This window comes from Mchenga conophoros, linkage group LG13, assembly GCF_057382185.1.
Source record: "Mchenga conophoros isolate Kocher_MC1m ecotype Shallow Benthic linkage group LG13, M_conophoros_male_GT1.1, whole genome shotgun sequence".
Lineage (NCBI taxonomy): Eukaryota > Metazoa > Chordata > Actinopteri > Cichliformes > Cichlidae > Mchenga > Mchenga conophoros.
This window is the reverse complement of record NC_140538.1, coordinates 8,477,683-8,492,096: the sequence shown is the minus strand read 5'-3', so window position 1 is coordinate 8,492,096 and position 14,414 is coordinate 8,477,683. Positions and strand designations below refer to the sequence as shown.

The window sequence follows — 14,414 nt, the reverse complement described above, 5'->3', positions numbered from 1 at the left end:
ACCCTTTACAAGGTTAACTGGAGGCCAGTGCAAGCTCACTGTTGATCTCTCCCTCCTCTTGTCATCCATAGCTGTCTTATTGTCACCATTTTTATTCTTTGACTCTTTTCTGTCTCTTTGTTTTCCTTTTCCAACATGGCTTCTACCTCTTTTAAACATACACTGATGCAACAAAGGAGGATTTTTCAGCAATAGGTGTACACTTCTTAGAAAGTCAGGTATTCATTCCTTGCGCAATAGGGCTTAAGGCATATGTGGACTTCAAACTTGATGTGAAATATGGCAAAAAGAATTTATTTACTCTAAGGATTAAACAGGCAATGTATTAATGAAATAATAATCCTACTCCTACTGCTGCTACTAGACCTACAGGTGATGTTATTATTGTGACTCCTAAAAAAACAACAGTGTCCATGCCTCTCTTTCTTGTATCTGTTTCCCTTCTTATCACTCCTTCCCTGTATGGTGGAAACTGGCAGCCCACCTCACAGCAACACCACCAAATCCCCTCCTCCTTTCAAAAACTCTTGCCGGTTTCCTGTCCCTGTCGTCCCTATATCTGAGGCCAGATGCACCATGGGGGCTGGAACAAAGGATAAAATGCTTCTCATAATAGCAGCCAGGGGAACGGAGCGATGGAGAGCGGGAGAATGGAAGGGAAGGAGGAGTGAGAGAATCAGAAAAAAAAAAGCAAGGGGATCTGGTCTGCAAACCAGACACTCTTGCTGTGACCGTTAATAAGCAGACAGAGAGAAAGACTGGGGGGGTGGTTGGTGGGGTTAGGGTGAGGGAGATGGAGAGAAAGGAGGGAAAGGAAGATGGATGAAATAAGAGAGAGACACAACTCGGAGAGAGATGGAATGATGGAGAGAGAGAAAAGAAAAAGAGAAACAGAGAAGAGAAAAAATGGAGCGGGGCTTCACCTTTTCACGACCCCTGGGTGCTATAGGGCCTGTGTGTTATGGCCTGTTCATTCCCCTGGCTCCCATCACAACACAATGAGCTGCACTATTCAGCTCCACTCAGTACAACAATAGCTGGGCTATTTTGGCGTGACACACCACTGGTGGTACGCCTAAAGTTGGGCAAAGGAAAGAACACGACTTGAAATAAAATTTGTTGGAATCCAACATGAACACCGTCAGGATGTGAGCTGGATTCACACCAAGAGCACACATGTTTGACATATGCATGCACCCATGACACAGTGGATCAAGACGCATGTCGGCCACGTGTTATGCCAGAGTTGAAGGCACTAAAGTCATTTAAGGAGACAGAGTTTTATTGTTTTTTTTTTTGTTTCTTTCTTTTTTGTCGGATCCATTTCTCCTTCTGAGATTGCTCATGTCTGGATTAATCCTCCTACCCCTCTCCCTTCTCCTCTAGAAAGAGTGGAACTGATTGCGACGGCGTCTGCCAAGCCCTTGCTAATGTCCTATTCTCATTACGTGCGACACACACACACATACACAGACATACTGAGCCGAGTCAGCTGCACACAGGTGTACACGAAGCACACGTGAAATGCCCAATTAAAAGCAAGAAATTGTCTTTTTCATCAGCTGCCTTTGTTGCGTGACCAATTAGGGGATAATTTAATAACGAGCAGTGGAAAGATGCAGATTGGATATACAAAAGGTTACTCCACAAGCTCATTGATTTAAATTCATGTGGAGTTCTCAATATCTGTGGCACACATACTCACACATGCATATCTCCTGAGCCAACTACCGATATTATATTAGTAATATGAGACGCACAGAAACACACAAATACGCACATACAGCGCACACATCCACCCCGCGTTCTCAACACTCACTTACATACTATTACATTAGTAATCTGAGAGAATTTTGCACACGCGGCCTGCACACATCTCATATTTTTACACCGCTGGATATTTCAGCATCACATACATTCATCAGGATCCAGCGGTGTATTTCTGCGCACGCCGACAGAGGTTTACATGCATATTCAAATCTGACAGCCACTTAAAATAACTCTGCAACCACACATTCCTCTTAGCTGCCAATCAATGTGATTTAGACGCAGTAAAAGAAAGCAAGCTTTGACGGGTAGAATCATGTAGCTTATCATCAGGCTGTCACTGCATGGATACCATTGATTGTCTCCTGCTCCACCACAATTAACGCATGGCCCATATATCCTTCAGATACACACTGATGGTGTGCCCGCGCGCTCTTTCTCTCTCTCATTCACCCATGTAATGTAAAAAAATAATCTCTCTTTTTTAACTCTTTATTTGTTTACTCAAAACTTGCTGTTTTTAAAAAAGTGACTTTAACACATTACCCTTGCTTAATATTATCCAAAATAATAATTGCACATTTTCACACACATAAATTCAGTAACAGTTATCCCAGCCTAAGCCAAGCCACACATTTATTTCTGCAGAACTTTATTATCCCGTCCTATGTCCCAGAACATCACCATCTTCTTAAGTAATTAGTTATTTTATTATACAGCTCACATATTCTCTTATGCACAGCCGGGGGTGGCAGGGCATTCCCGTGCTTGTACCTGCACTGTATGTGTGTATGTGTGTGAGTATACTGCATGTGGGTGTGCAAGGGAATTACAGTTATGAGTTTTTCCTTTTGTTCTCCTCGGTTGATGACTTAACTCATAAATCACCTCCTTCTCATTTCCCCATACTCTATCTCCATCCCGCCTTCTCTTTCTCTCCTCCTCTGTGTCGTTTTCGGGTCAGATGCTTGGATTAGATGCTTCAGATTAGTTTAAATAAACTATCGGAGCTGCTTGCAAAATGCCTAGTTGCAACACAAACAGTTACAGCATGGGAACAGTTTTAAACAAGACTAATTCAAATATGACTCAGCTTTATTTGTTGTGTTTACATGACTTTTTTATGGACTAATGCCCCTAAATAAGCACAGACGGTACTTAATGAAGGGTGAATTTCATTAATCCCCAGAGTAGTGGCACAGGTTAAGTTTGGGTAAATATTAAAGTTCATTGAGAAAAATTGTCTTATTAAAAATTTGCAGAAAAAAAAAGGTAAAAAAACCCAAAACTATTTAATAATTACAATTATATTATTTTTGTACTTGTGATGCCTTAAAATAATGTTTCCTTGTAGGAATAGAGACATATTCACAAAGCAGTGATGCATTTAGGATCATCATGTTGTTTTCTCTCTTATCCCATCAGTCTTGCAGTCATCTCAGCTGCATCTGAGACCACTTGCAGGGAACCAGGACTGGTGCAGTTTATCTTGGGAAGTATGGTTTTGAGCTAAGCTCTAGACTGTGCCAAAAGGAAAAAAGGCTACTGCAACTATCTATGTGTAAGCCTTATATTGTGCAAAATGACTGGATTTGTCTTAATTGTCTACGCAGCTTTCAGCAAGTACAAACACTCACATGAGTACAAACAGTTAATGCATAGCAATACTTGCCCTGCATGTGCCCACTTGCCAGTTCAAAGCACCGTTGTCTTATTTGCACCATTTTTCCTAATGCTGCTCAGACAGATCAACCAGCAAAATATACCTATGACAACCTGCAGCCAGATGACGACATGTGTATTTCATTTAAATGTCCAAACTGAAGAGGAAAACAACAGAGGCACATCACTGCTGGTGAGCAGAAATGTTAATGCAGACCCTTCAGAAAACACAGTCAAAGCACCTCCATGTGGTGACATGAACTACTAACAAGATGAGAGACCCACAAACAAAAATGCACAGGTGTCCAAACTGAATAATGCTGCTAAGACAATGTGAGCCAAGCAGAGGGGCAAAACTCTGGGATGCTGTCACTCAGTATGCTACATGTGCAGCAAGCATTTTGTCACTGATTATTCAAATATCCATAGATCACTATTAGGCTACTCTATTTCTTTAAGTTAAGCTAAAACAGCATGCGTCTGGTATTGTAGTGGATTGTGCATCATTCAGAGAACTCTGAAAAGCTAAAACATTGCAACCACCTAACTACAGCAGTTTGCAAACAAATAGCTAATATTAGCTTTCTAATGTTCCTTACATTTGGAAAGCAAAAGGTGTTTTTTGAGTTTCGAGACCTGCGTTGCTTGTTGTGGGGGCCAATGTTTTCTTCTTTAGAGACAGTGTAATGATTATATTACACTGTCTCTAAAGGCCCTACGCACTGGGTCTGTAGAGAAGATGTGTTAACCTTGGGGTTAGCTGTGACACTACGATGAACATGGAGATATAAAAACAATATAGAAAACAGCCTACAAGTAGGGTTGAAGTAAGGTCATGCAGGAGTAATGTGATCAGATTGTTTGTCTGTAGCTTTCTTGTTATTAATTATGAGGCCTGTATTTCAATTTAGCTTAACATAAGTATTTACCAGGAGCCAGTCTCCAAATGCATGCACAGCTATTTACAGACACACCCACTGAAAAACATACACATTAAGTAAATGCAGGTCTGCAAATATAGCCCCTAATAACACGAGGTGGATTAGCAGGATCCAGCGCCGCATATGGAGGAAAACTTAAGAAAACAGTGTGAAATTTAAAAGGAGCTTTAGACTGAGAACAACCACGGGGTCACTTAATCCCCATTACGGCACACACATAAAATACAAGCATGTAAGGATACACGCACACATACACACACTCCCTGTTGCTCTCCTCCCCAAGAGCCCAGTGTCCATTAAGAGAGCCATGAATCTAGCACTAAAGCTGGTTTTACAGAGTGGAGCAACAGGACGGGTAACCATTCACACACAAACTGGAGAGGAGCGCTGTGTGTGTTTAGTGTGTTATGTGTGTGTGTGTCCATGACAACCAGGTGCCTCTCAGACGTATATGGAGGAAATGTTGGCCACTTGAAAAACATACATGGACTCACTGGCTCTGACTTTGCTGGCTTTGCAATTCCTGTCGACTTCTATATAGGACTTGCCAAAAAGCAAAATCTAAACAGAGGGTGGGAGAAACAGGATAAAGAAAAAAAGTGCTCACAATACCAGAAGACAAAAAAACAAGACAAAGACAGAGAAAAGAAATTAAAAGGGAGTCTGCAGCTGTCACACGTGACCCCAGTCCCTCTCTTTATCTCTGTTCCTGCTTCCCTTCACACACATTCAGACAGTCTTGGACTCAGTGAGCCAGTCATCCATCAATGCCAAAGAGAGGGTATGGCTTGAAGCCTGGCTTTACCCAGAAACAACATGGCTGTCCTGCACACTGCCCACTCCGCAAACACCAGTGGACAGAGCATGTGTCCTTTAGCCTTTGGGCTTAGATCGAAATGTGTTTGTGTGTGTGTGTGTGTGTGTGTGTGTGTGTGTGTGTGTGTGTGTGTGAGTCTCTGCGTGTTGCTCTTTGTGAATGTGCAACTCTCTGTTAGCAGCACTCCACTTTTCTGTGTTTATGAAGGTTTCATGGGCAAGGTTGCATATGTATTTGCTTTAAAAAAAAACAAATACAGTGTGTGTTTTTCTTCCCCGTGTACACAAACACACCAACTTAACATGCACACACAAACACACAAAAATCTCAGTCAGAGAGAGATGACCACCGTGTCACACAGAGACAGTATTGCTGACAGGGCTTGCAGTGGGGACTGTTGCAAACACACAGTGGTTGACCTAAATCCCCCCATACTGCCCGTGTCATATCCTGTCTCTGCGCGTGTCACTTCCACCCGCTGGCTCACAGCGGCTATCGCTATGGGGATCCCTCTGAGTGCCCAGAAACTAGCAGAAGCAGCAGACATCTACAGTCAGCAAATACAAAAGAAGGAGTGAAAGTAAAGGAGCAATATTTTGACATGACAGCTTCTAATGCATTTTTAAAATTTACATATTGACATTTCAATTTACCTTTTTAATGTCAGCTTACCTACTTTAGTAAATGCATATACAATTTCAGGATTTAATTAAAAAAAAATCCAGTTGCTAGAACATTTTACCACTACTGTAATAATCATTAAACACGGGTGTCCGATCCAGTTCATCTCACCAACACTGGCTGGCAACTGCCACGTGTGTCAGTGCCGGCAGAAACATTCTCATTTTATGCTTTGTCAACAAATCCCCTACATGGAACCGTCACATATTTTAATTGCATAAAATCACTGTCAGTCCTCTGTCTGTTAATTGTGGGAGAAGCTGTCCTATTTTCCTCGATATTTAACTTTGGCTCGCAGCACTTGATCGCCGTCCTGCTGGTTCACTTCACAGTAGTGTTTGATCAACATCAGAAAACATTAGCGTGAGAACAACAACAACTGCGAGTACGACAGCGACCATGTGTGCTTCAACACAGATCCCGGGCATTCACATTGCGCCGCCTTTCATGTTTTGGACTACCCCCTCCTCTACAACAAAAGGAGGTTTAAAAAGCAAGAGAGAGGAGTGGGGATAAAAAGAGGAAGAGAGTAAAAAAAAGAAAGGGAGAGGGGCGAATGAAGGGAAATGCAGGTTTGGCCTAGGGCAGCGTGCTGTGATGTAAGAGAAATAGAGAAAGTGAGGGGAAGAAAGAGGGCAGTAGGGGTGAGGAGAAATGGTGTTATTTGTAGTCAGTCATTGCACATGGACACCTATTTGAGTGTGCAGACACACACACGCGCGTGTGTCTGCACACACTTTTGTTGACATAATACAGTAAAGACAGGGTTGTGTCTGCACAGGCTAAAGTTTCCTGTATGGAACTATTGTTAGCAACAGACTTCAAACCAAGGGAAGAAAATATTGTTCTTGAAATTATTTTCACATTTTTCCTCAGTGTTGAAAACTTAGGCTGAGGTCACATCTAGTGAAAAGTGTGCAAGTGCGTGTGTGTCTTTTGGGGGGGGGGGTTCCTGTAATGTCAAGGAGTTTCAGGCTGAAGCAACTTGACACAGCTGCAGTGTACGAAACGAGCTTCGGGGCATAGACTGAAACTTGGCCTGCTAATTCCAAAACACACAAACACACACCTCAGAAGACTTTCTGTGAACAAGTTCTAGCATCTCTCTCTTAAGCCTGTCAGCTTGCAGAACACTGAAACATGTTGTCATCTGCTCTCATTATTTCAACTGTTTAACACAGTTTATTATTCTTGCAATAGGTGGATCTTTTTTAGTAATCAACTCTTCCAGATATTAAAACATTTCCTTCAAAGTGAGTCCTTTCGTGTGTGTTTGTGTATGTATTTGTGTATTTGATGACAACGTTTGCCAGATGCATTAATGACATTTTTAACTACTTTAAGTAGTGACAAAACAGACTGGACACACAATATGAATGCCTTATTGAGCAGGAAATATGCATGGCAAATAGAGGAGGTAAGATTTAAACCTAGATTTTCCTTCATATGCTTCAGAGGCCTTCACACCACCTAACCTGACATTCTTGTTCTTCCAATAACGTTTTTTGTGGTCTAACCACATCTCAGTTCCAGAGCAACATTACTGTAACTCGAAAACAAACCAAAAACAAAATTAGATCTTCAACCTAAGTTGAATTAACCAATTTTATTAGGTAAAAATTATAAACAGCAAGTGCTTCTTGTCATTCTTCTTTGCATGTTTTTCCTCTCACCTTGCTCCACTTATCTGTCCTCCCTTACTTGCTCCCCTTCCCTTCTTTCACCTCTTCCTCTATGTTCCCCCTGCCTGTGCTTTCAGAAACCCGATAAGCAGCATATGTATGTGCCATGCCCCCCTTTCCTAAGTAGCCCGAACGTCCGTCCACTCTGCCCTTTTAAATACTACCTCTCTTTCTCATTCTCTCTCCCTCACTCTCACTCTGTGCATGCTTTTAAGACGTTCGTAAAAGGAGGTCTTATTGACAAAACAATTGCTCGGCGGGGCTTAAACACTGCCTTTAAAGGGGTATTATTAAATTGCAGGCAGGAAGGGGAGGGGCAGCCAACAAGGGAAACCTGATGACCTCGCCATCGATTTTTACATCACTGGAGCGTTAGGAGAACTTAGCACAGAGATACTGACTGTATCCAGAGAAACAGAGAGTAGAGAGATTGAGAGAGAGAGAAAAAAAAAGACATTTTATATGTTACGCATGGAGCTTTTAGCTCCTGGCTCAGTCCAGAATGATGTAATTGTTCGAGCAGGTAAAAGGTTGTATTGTGAAAGAACATGTCCATACTATGGTTGCTGACAGATATAAACACGGGTCTATCGGCAGATCTAAATCAAATTATTCCTCGACTTCTTTCTTTACCAATCAACTGATACAGCTATTTTTATATCGCATGCTGAGGAGAGGTCAGTTATGAATTCGTCTCCTTGAGACATGAGAATTCTTTCCCCCTATTGCTCCATCCCAGGATTGCTTTTGTTTTGTTGACATGCCTCTGAAAAACATAACCAAACAGTTTGGACAGTGTAATCCAGCTCTCACTTAGTGGAACATATGCACTTGTGTTCCTAAAGTACATGCACTCGAAGGAACAAAAGAACTTCTCCTTTTGGAGATCCTTTGCATTTTTTTTCAGTATCATAATTGCAATGCAAATAAAAGCCTGAAAGATTTGTTTGATTTTGCACACAGATTGTATCTTTTCTGTCACGCTGTTTGCTTTTGTCATGCAACACCAGGCCTGTGAGGTGGCAGCAGTTTGTGTGTCAGTTTTACAGCTCAGTGAAATAAGATGAGATAAAAAGCAAAAACTTTTTGTAGCCCAAAATTATTAGAAGACTAAAATAATACAGGAACAAAAAACAGATTAAATTTACTTTGTTTTTTTAAACAACACAACATAATGCATACTATAAACTACTAAAAACTATAAAAAAAAATACTTTCTTTGTGGTTGATTTATTCTTTAGAATTTACAGTACAGGTTTGTTAATGAACTTTTAACGTCATAAGCATTCACATGGGTGAGTGCTCTTTGTGACATACTATACTGCTCTATAAAGTCTATGGGAGACTTTGCACTTATGTTTTAATGTACATCATTCTGTTACTCGTTTATGCCAGAGGGCGTGAGAAATTTCCGTTTGCTATAGAATATTCTTAAATTCTCTGTATATGATTCTGCTTTGTAAATGTGAACATGTATTGCCACACACACACACGCACACTTTTGCCATTCAAATTGAGATTCCCTGGTGCAGCGTATTTCTGCCAATAATTCATGAGTGATCTGCGCCCCTTGCCGGCCTTTAGCATTTTTATTTAATCTGCTGAGCCCTACCGCGTGCTCACTCATCAATAATGCACACCAACATGTGTGTTAAGACATCTATGGTGCGGGAGACAGAGGGAGAGTATATGGTTATATTGCAGTGTGCGATTATGCAATATATGTGAGGTAACACATTGTACAGTACAATAAAGAGATTGTATGTGTCTATGTTGATGCAGGGGAAGAAAGGAAGAGTGTGTGTTCTTAATGTTCTGACAAGAGTTTTTCTTTGTCAGTTGTTAAGTCATCCCCTGTTGGGACAATAAGCACGGATCATGGATGACCCCGGTACATCCTGAGCTGTTTAACATGAATTCATTGCCCATGGCCTGCATGTGACTGTGAAACACACTCCCACTAGGTGTTTTATACTTTCGGAAGTCTTCTTTTGCACCCATTTTGCAAGCGAACACACGAGATGTGAAGCGCGTTTGTGTACTCATTTGTATATATGTCTGTGAGTACGGTTTTCCAAAGCACTGACAAACAGAATCACATCTAGGAAAATTGACTTCACTAAATCAGTAGGTCAGGAGGTAACATCACTGGGGGTTGCTATGGAGACACCCAATGACGGGGCTTCCCAACCAGCACAACAACATGACTGTGAAATGGCAGTTCCCCTAACGTAACCCCTCGCTCTCTATTACTCTGTCATTGTCTTTCTTTCGTTTGTTTCTATCATCTTTTTCCCCCTCTTCCATTTCTGCTTATCCTCCTTTTCTCTTCTCTCTTTTTTTGGTCAGTTTCTTTGTCTTTATCTCTTTGTCACTCCATATTTTCACTTTATTGTTTTCCTTGATCGCCCTTCCATGCCACACTGTACTGCTCGCTTGCTCAAACAACCGAACCATGCATGGAAATATGCCTGTGGACAAGCGTGTACACACATACACACGCACGTATACAACAAAATGTGAGGGGGCAGCGGGATCCCAGCATGGAGGGTTTAACAGCTAATACCCCTTAGATTAACCACCCCCGGTCCCTCTCTTTTAAACACACACACAGACACACACATCTTCTACAAACCAAGATTAACCTCCTACGATTTACACAGTGTGTGTTGGTATTGCACAAATACACATGCATACACACCTTCGGGGTGTGTTGCTATTCCCCTACCAATAAATATAACAAACAGATTGAGAACACACAGTCAGTATTAAGTGACCAAGCTACTGTTCATGTGACTGTCTGTGACTCACACACAGACACAGGCGTGTGTGCAGACAGAGTTTGGCTTTATCTCAGCTGTAAGGATTGATCCCCATGGATTTCAGAGGGGTCACGTGATCTGATAACCTCTAGGATTCCCCCTGGTCCGGAGACCTTTTTTCACCAGTATGTGTGTGTATTGTTTTTGGCCTGGTATAAAATGAATTCTCCAAAGACTGATACATCATACCCTAATCTAACGTCTGTCTGTCTCTGAGGTCTCAGATTAAACAATGGCTGGGAATAATGTTAACATCATTAGGCCACTGGTAATGGGGAGTTATCATGTCTCATCTCCTTTTCTTCCCTTCTCCCTTTCTCCTTCTCTTCATCTATTTTTCACTGTCTGCCTCTTCAACTCTCACTCCTCCTCTTTGCTTTTTCTGCAGTCTCCACTTTCATGCTCCTACCAAGCAAACTCACTGATACTTTCAAGGATTATTTTAAGGGCTGCTTAGATCAAAAACCCTCTGCAAGGGCCCTGCCTTGGTTACCCAGACTTGAGCCCCTTTAATTAGACATGGCTAATAACACTAAGCATGTGCTGATAGCCATCTCTCTGATAAGACTAGCCGCAAAAGGACACAGGGCCTCCTTTTACCTTTTACAGTATTACCTAAGGTTAAAATGGATACTTAGCAACCTTATTTTATGGCTCAGTCCATGCCCAATTAACAGGCCTGTTGGCACTTACAGAGCAGTAATTTGCAGAGGCTAGTTAGCAATCAGCCTGTCCGCTAATATGCTAGGCTCCTTGCTAACAAGGACATCTTCAAATGCCTTGTTAAAAAATAAGTACTAAATAATAACAATAATATATGGTCATTTTGTTCTCTGACTGACTTTCGTTCACTTTGTACTCTGACTGCAGGCTTTTGGTTCCCAGAGTTTGCAAAAGTAATTGGATGCAGTTCCTTTGGCTATCACGCTGTTCTCCCATAGAATCAGCTCCCAGTTTAAATTCAGAAGACAGGCCTTAAAATTTTCCCTTTTTAATCACAGGGCTGGAGCAGGTGACCCTGCCCATGCCTTAGTATGCTGATGCGGGTTTGGGCTGCTGGGGTCTTCCCATCTTCTCCACTCCCTTATTTTCACTCTTGATGCATTTATATGCCACTATTGGATCATTAACCTTTATCTACTCTCTTCCATAGTTTGTGCTTTATCTTTGTCTCTTTGGACTCTTTTCCCCCTTTTCTTTTACTCCCCACCTTCATGTTAAAAGAGAGTTTGTCTGGTCTCTGGTATTTTCTGTCTAATATTGTTGGATCCATACCTTAGTATATAAAGCACCTTAAGGTGACCATTGTTGGGATTTGGAGCTACACAGATACATTTGTATTGGACTGAACTGAGTTGTTAAGACAAAGGTAACTAAGCTTCTTAGAGGATTTTTTTTAATCCAAATCAGAATATACAGTGTTTCCTGTTCATATTTTACTTTTCAAATAATATGCAGTACTACAGACTTCAGGATAATTTGCAAAAGAAAAAAAGAGGAAAATTCAGGATAACAGAGTGTATAAACTGAATAAATGTATGTTTTAAAAATTTACAAAGAGCAGATGAATGTTAAATGATGTTCTCCAAGTGTTTAAAACAAATGCTAATCACAGTTAAAGGTAAGCCTACAAAAAGCCGCAAACCCCAAAATAAGACAACCAAAGTAAAACCCTATAATTAGTCTCAGAGCAGTAATCATTCTTTTATAAGTTGTGCATCTTGGATGATTTTATTGGATGTTTTCAGATAGTAGTTTGATTCTTAATTAACATGGATTCTCATGTTTGGGCCGAGTTAGGCTGTTGGTTTGGAAAATCACTCCAGGCCATATCTCTTTAGATGGATTGATCTAGGTGAGGATGATTCAGTAAATGGTGTGTGCGTGTGCGTGATGAAAATAGAGGTGGAGTGGAGGCATTAATTCTAATCATCAAGAACTGGGATAGCCTGGGGGGTCAAACTCCTGAAATCGACTGCATGTAAACTCTGAAATGACTTACCAGTTGTTCACTTGTAGGATCGTGAGTCCTGTGTCCTGCGCCAGCTGTTTCTTCTGTTCTTCCGATGGGTAGGGATGCTGCAGGAGACAGAGACACTTTGAGAAAAGGCTGACCACAAATTGTTTAATGAAGCTTCTTGTGTTTTTAAAAGGGCTTTGATGTGTCTTTTAGCAGGGAAAGAGATGTTGCAGGGCACAGGTTGCACATACACAGTCGCACATACAAAACCATGCGCTGTAATGAGACCTAGAAAATGAGATGTGTGCTCATGCTCATTGGTGCATAGGTGTCAGTATGTGCCTGTGTGTATGTCTATGTATACTGTAAGTACATCTGAGTGTGTGCACATTAATGTGCCACCCCCTCCGATCATTAATGGAATATGAAATCTTGTAATTAATGGCAGCCAAAAAGGCAAGCCAATTAGAAAGTTAAGTGAAGTGGAGAACCAGCTCTAGTAATTAGGCAGCCTCTTACACAAATATATTCGCGTCAATGGCCCCCCTTTCACCCCGCTGCATATGTAATCAGAGAGTGGGGAATATGTAACATTAAGCCGATGGAATAGAGACAAGAGGATGTAAAACTCGCGTCTTTATTGCTGCTGGTTTCTTTTATCCTTATTACAGTGTGTACAATAACATGACTCTGTTAAGTTTGTCTTTTTGTTGCAATTATTTCTATGGCTTAACTGCACAATATGATCCCTATCCCCAAAATTAAAGAATGCCACCAAAACATATCATTCAATGCTGTGTCGAGTCTTATATCGGGTGGAGGGCGAAGAAGTTATACGCATACACCCAATAAACTTTCATTTTTCGTAACTCTTAATATGTTTTAATCAAACTGCATCACCTTGATTTTAGAAGACATCCCTTTTTCACTCATTTGTGCAACAATAATATTAACAGGTAAAAGATAAAAGATCCTTCCTCCTTATTCGAGGATCCAAATTGGAATCTGAATGATTTTTTATTCATCTGAAGACTAACGAATGCATCATGGACACGAAAAGCCCGAAGTGACTTCTAAAGTCAATGTTTAAATATAAACCAGTGACTGTGACCCCTCCTATCAAGAAGCCAGCTGAGAACAGTTAAATTTGAGCCACCTGTTTAAATATATAGAATGAATAAATGGGATAAATGCGAACTTGGGGAGTGTGTTGATTTATATTGGAGTAGGGGGTATCACAGTTGCACGGAGCCTTGTTCATGGAGTACAATGTGCTGTTCATGACTCAGACAAGACATGGACTGTGCAGTACGGCATAGGCAGGCCGTAACAGAGGAGAAGAGGAGGGAGGGGAAAGGGAGCGATGGAGAGAATAGATTGTTGAAAGGCTAGCACAAACTGGAGGACTATCTATAATCCAAAAGCTGTGTATACATTTACAGAAGGGATACATCAAAAACTAAACAGCATAAGGATAATCTGGCTTAATGATCCAGTCAGCACTATTTTAGAGCACTGCTTTTCAATGATTAAGTAGTAGTATTTAACAATGACTGTCTAAAAACTTAGAAAATCTTATGCTACTGACTTTAAAGAACAAATTCAAATATTTTTAGGTTAATTTGCTCTCTTAAAAATAGGCCGAGTCGAGCTTAGAGTTACTCGCAGCGCTAACATGTGCTTCGATAAAAATCCCAAGTTATTGTGTTCAAAAACAGGCACCACACATATGGCTGCTGTATGATATTTGCAGTACATCTATCAAGGGTATGTCTCCTTGTTAGTCAATCAGATGTGCAAAATTAGTGCGGCGCCAGCTTTTTCATTTTTTCATTAAAGCTTTTTCAGTGCATAATGAACAGGATTGTGTTTAATGCTGGAACCACCCGGCACAGCGAGGGGAGACAGATTTTTTCCCAGTCTTCCCTTGTCCATGTGATTGGTTGCAGGGAATGGGAACACAAGGAGGCTAATTTCATGCACAAAGTTATAATTGCTTGTCGCCTCTGGCCAAATTTGTGTCCAGTTCTTTTTTTACAACCATTTTTGTTCGCCTGTACGTGTGTGTGTTAGTGTGCATAT

General features: G+C 41.0%; 1 protein-coding gene across 2 annotated transcripts in view; it reads right to left on the bottom strand.

Annotated features, from left to right (window-relative positions):
* The window catches only part of meis1b (Meis homeobox 1 b), a 76,995-nt gene that overhangs the window by 11,206 nt on the left and 51,375 nt on the right, over nucleotides 1–14,414 (bottom strand). For both annotated transcript variants that reach the window (XR_014894795.1, XM_085296263.1), the window contains exon 9: nucleotides 12,375–12,451. Coding sequence is in view for 1 of the 2 variants with exons in the window: in XM_085296263.1 (XP_085152389.1) it covers nucleotides 12,375–12,451 (77 nt within the window). In the remaining variant the exon portion in view is untranslated. The remainder of the gene's footprint in view (nucleotides 1–12,374; nucleotides 12,452–14,414) is intronic.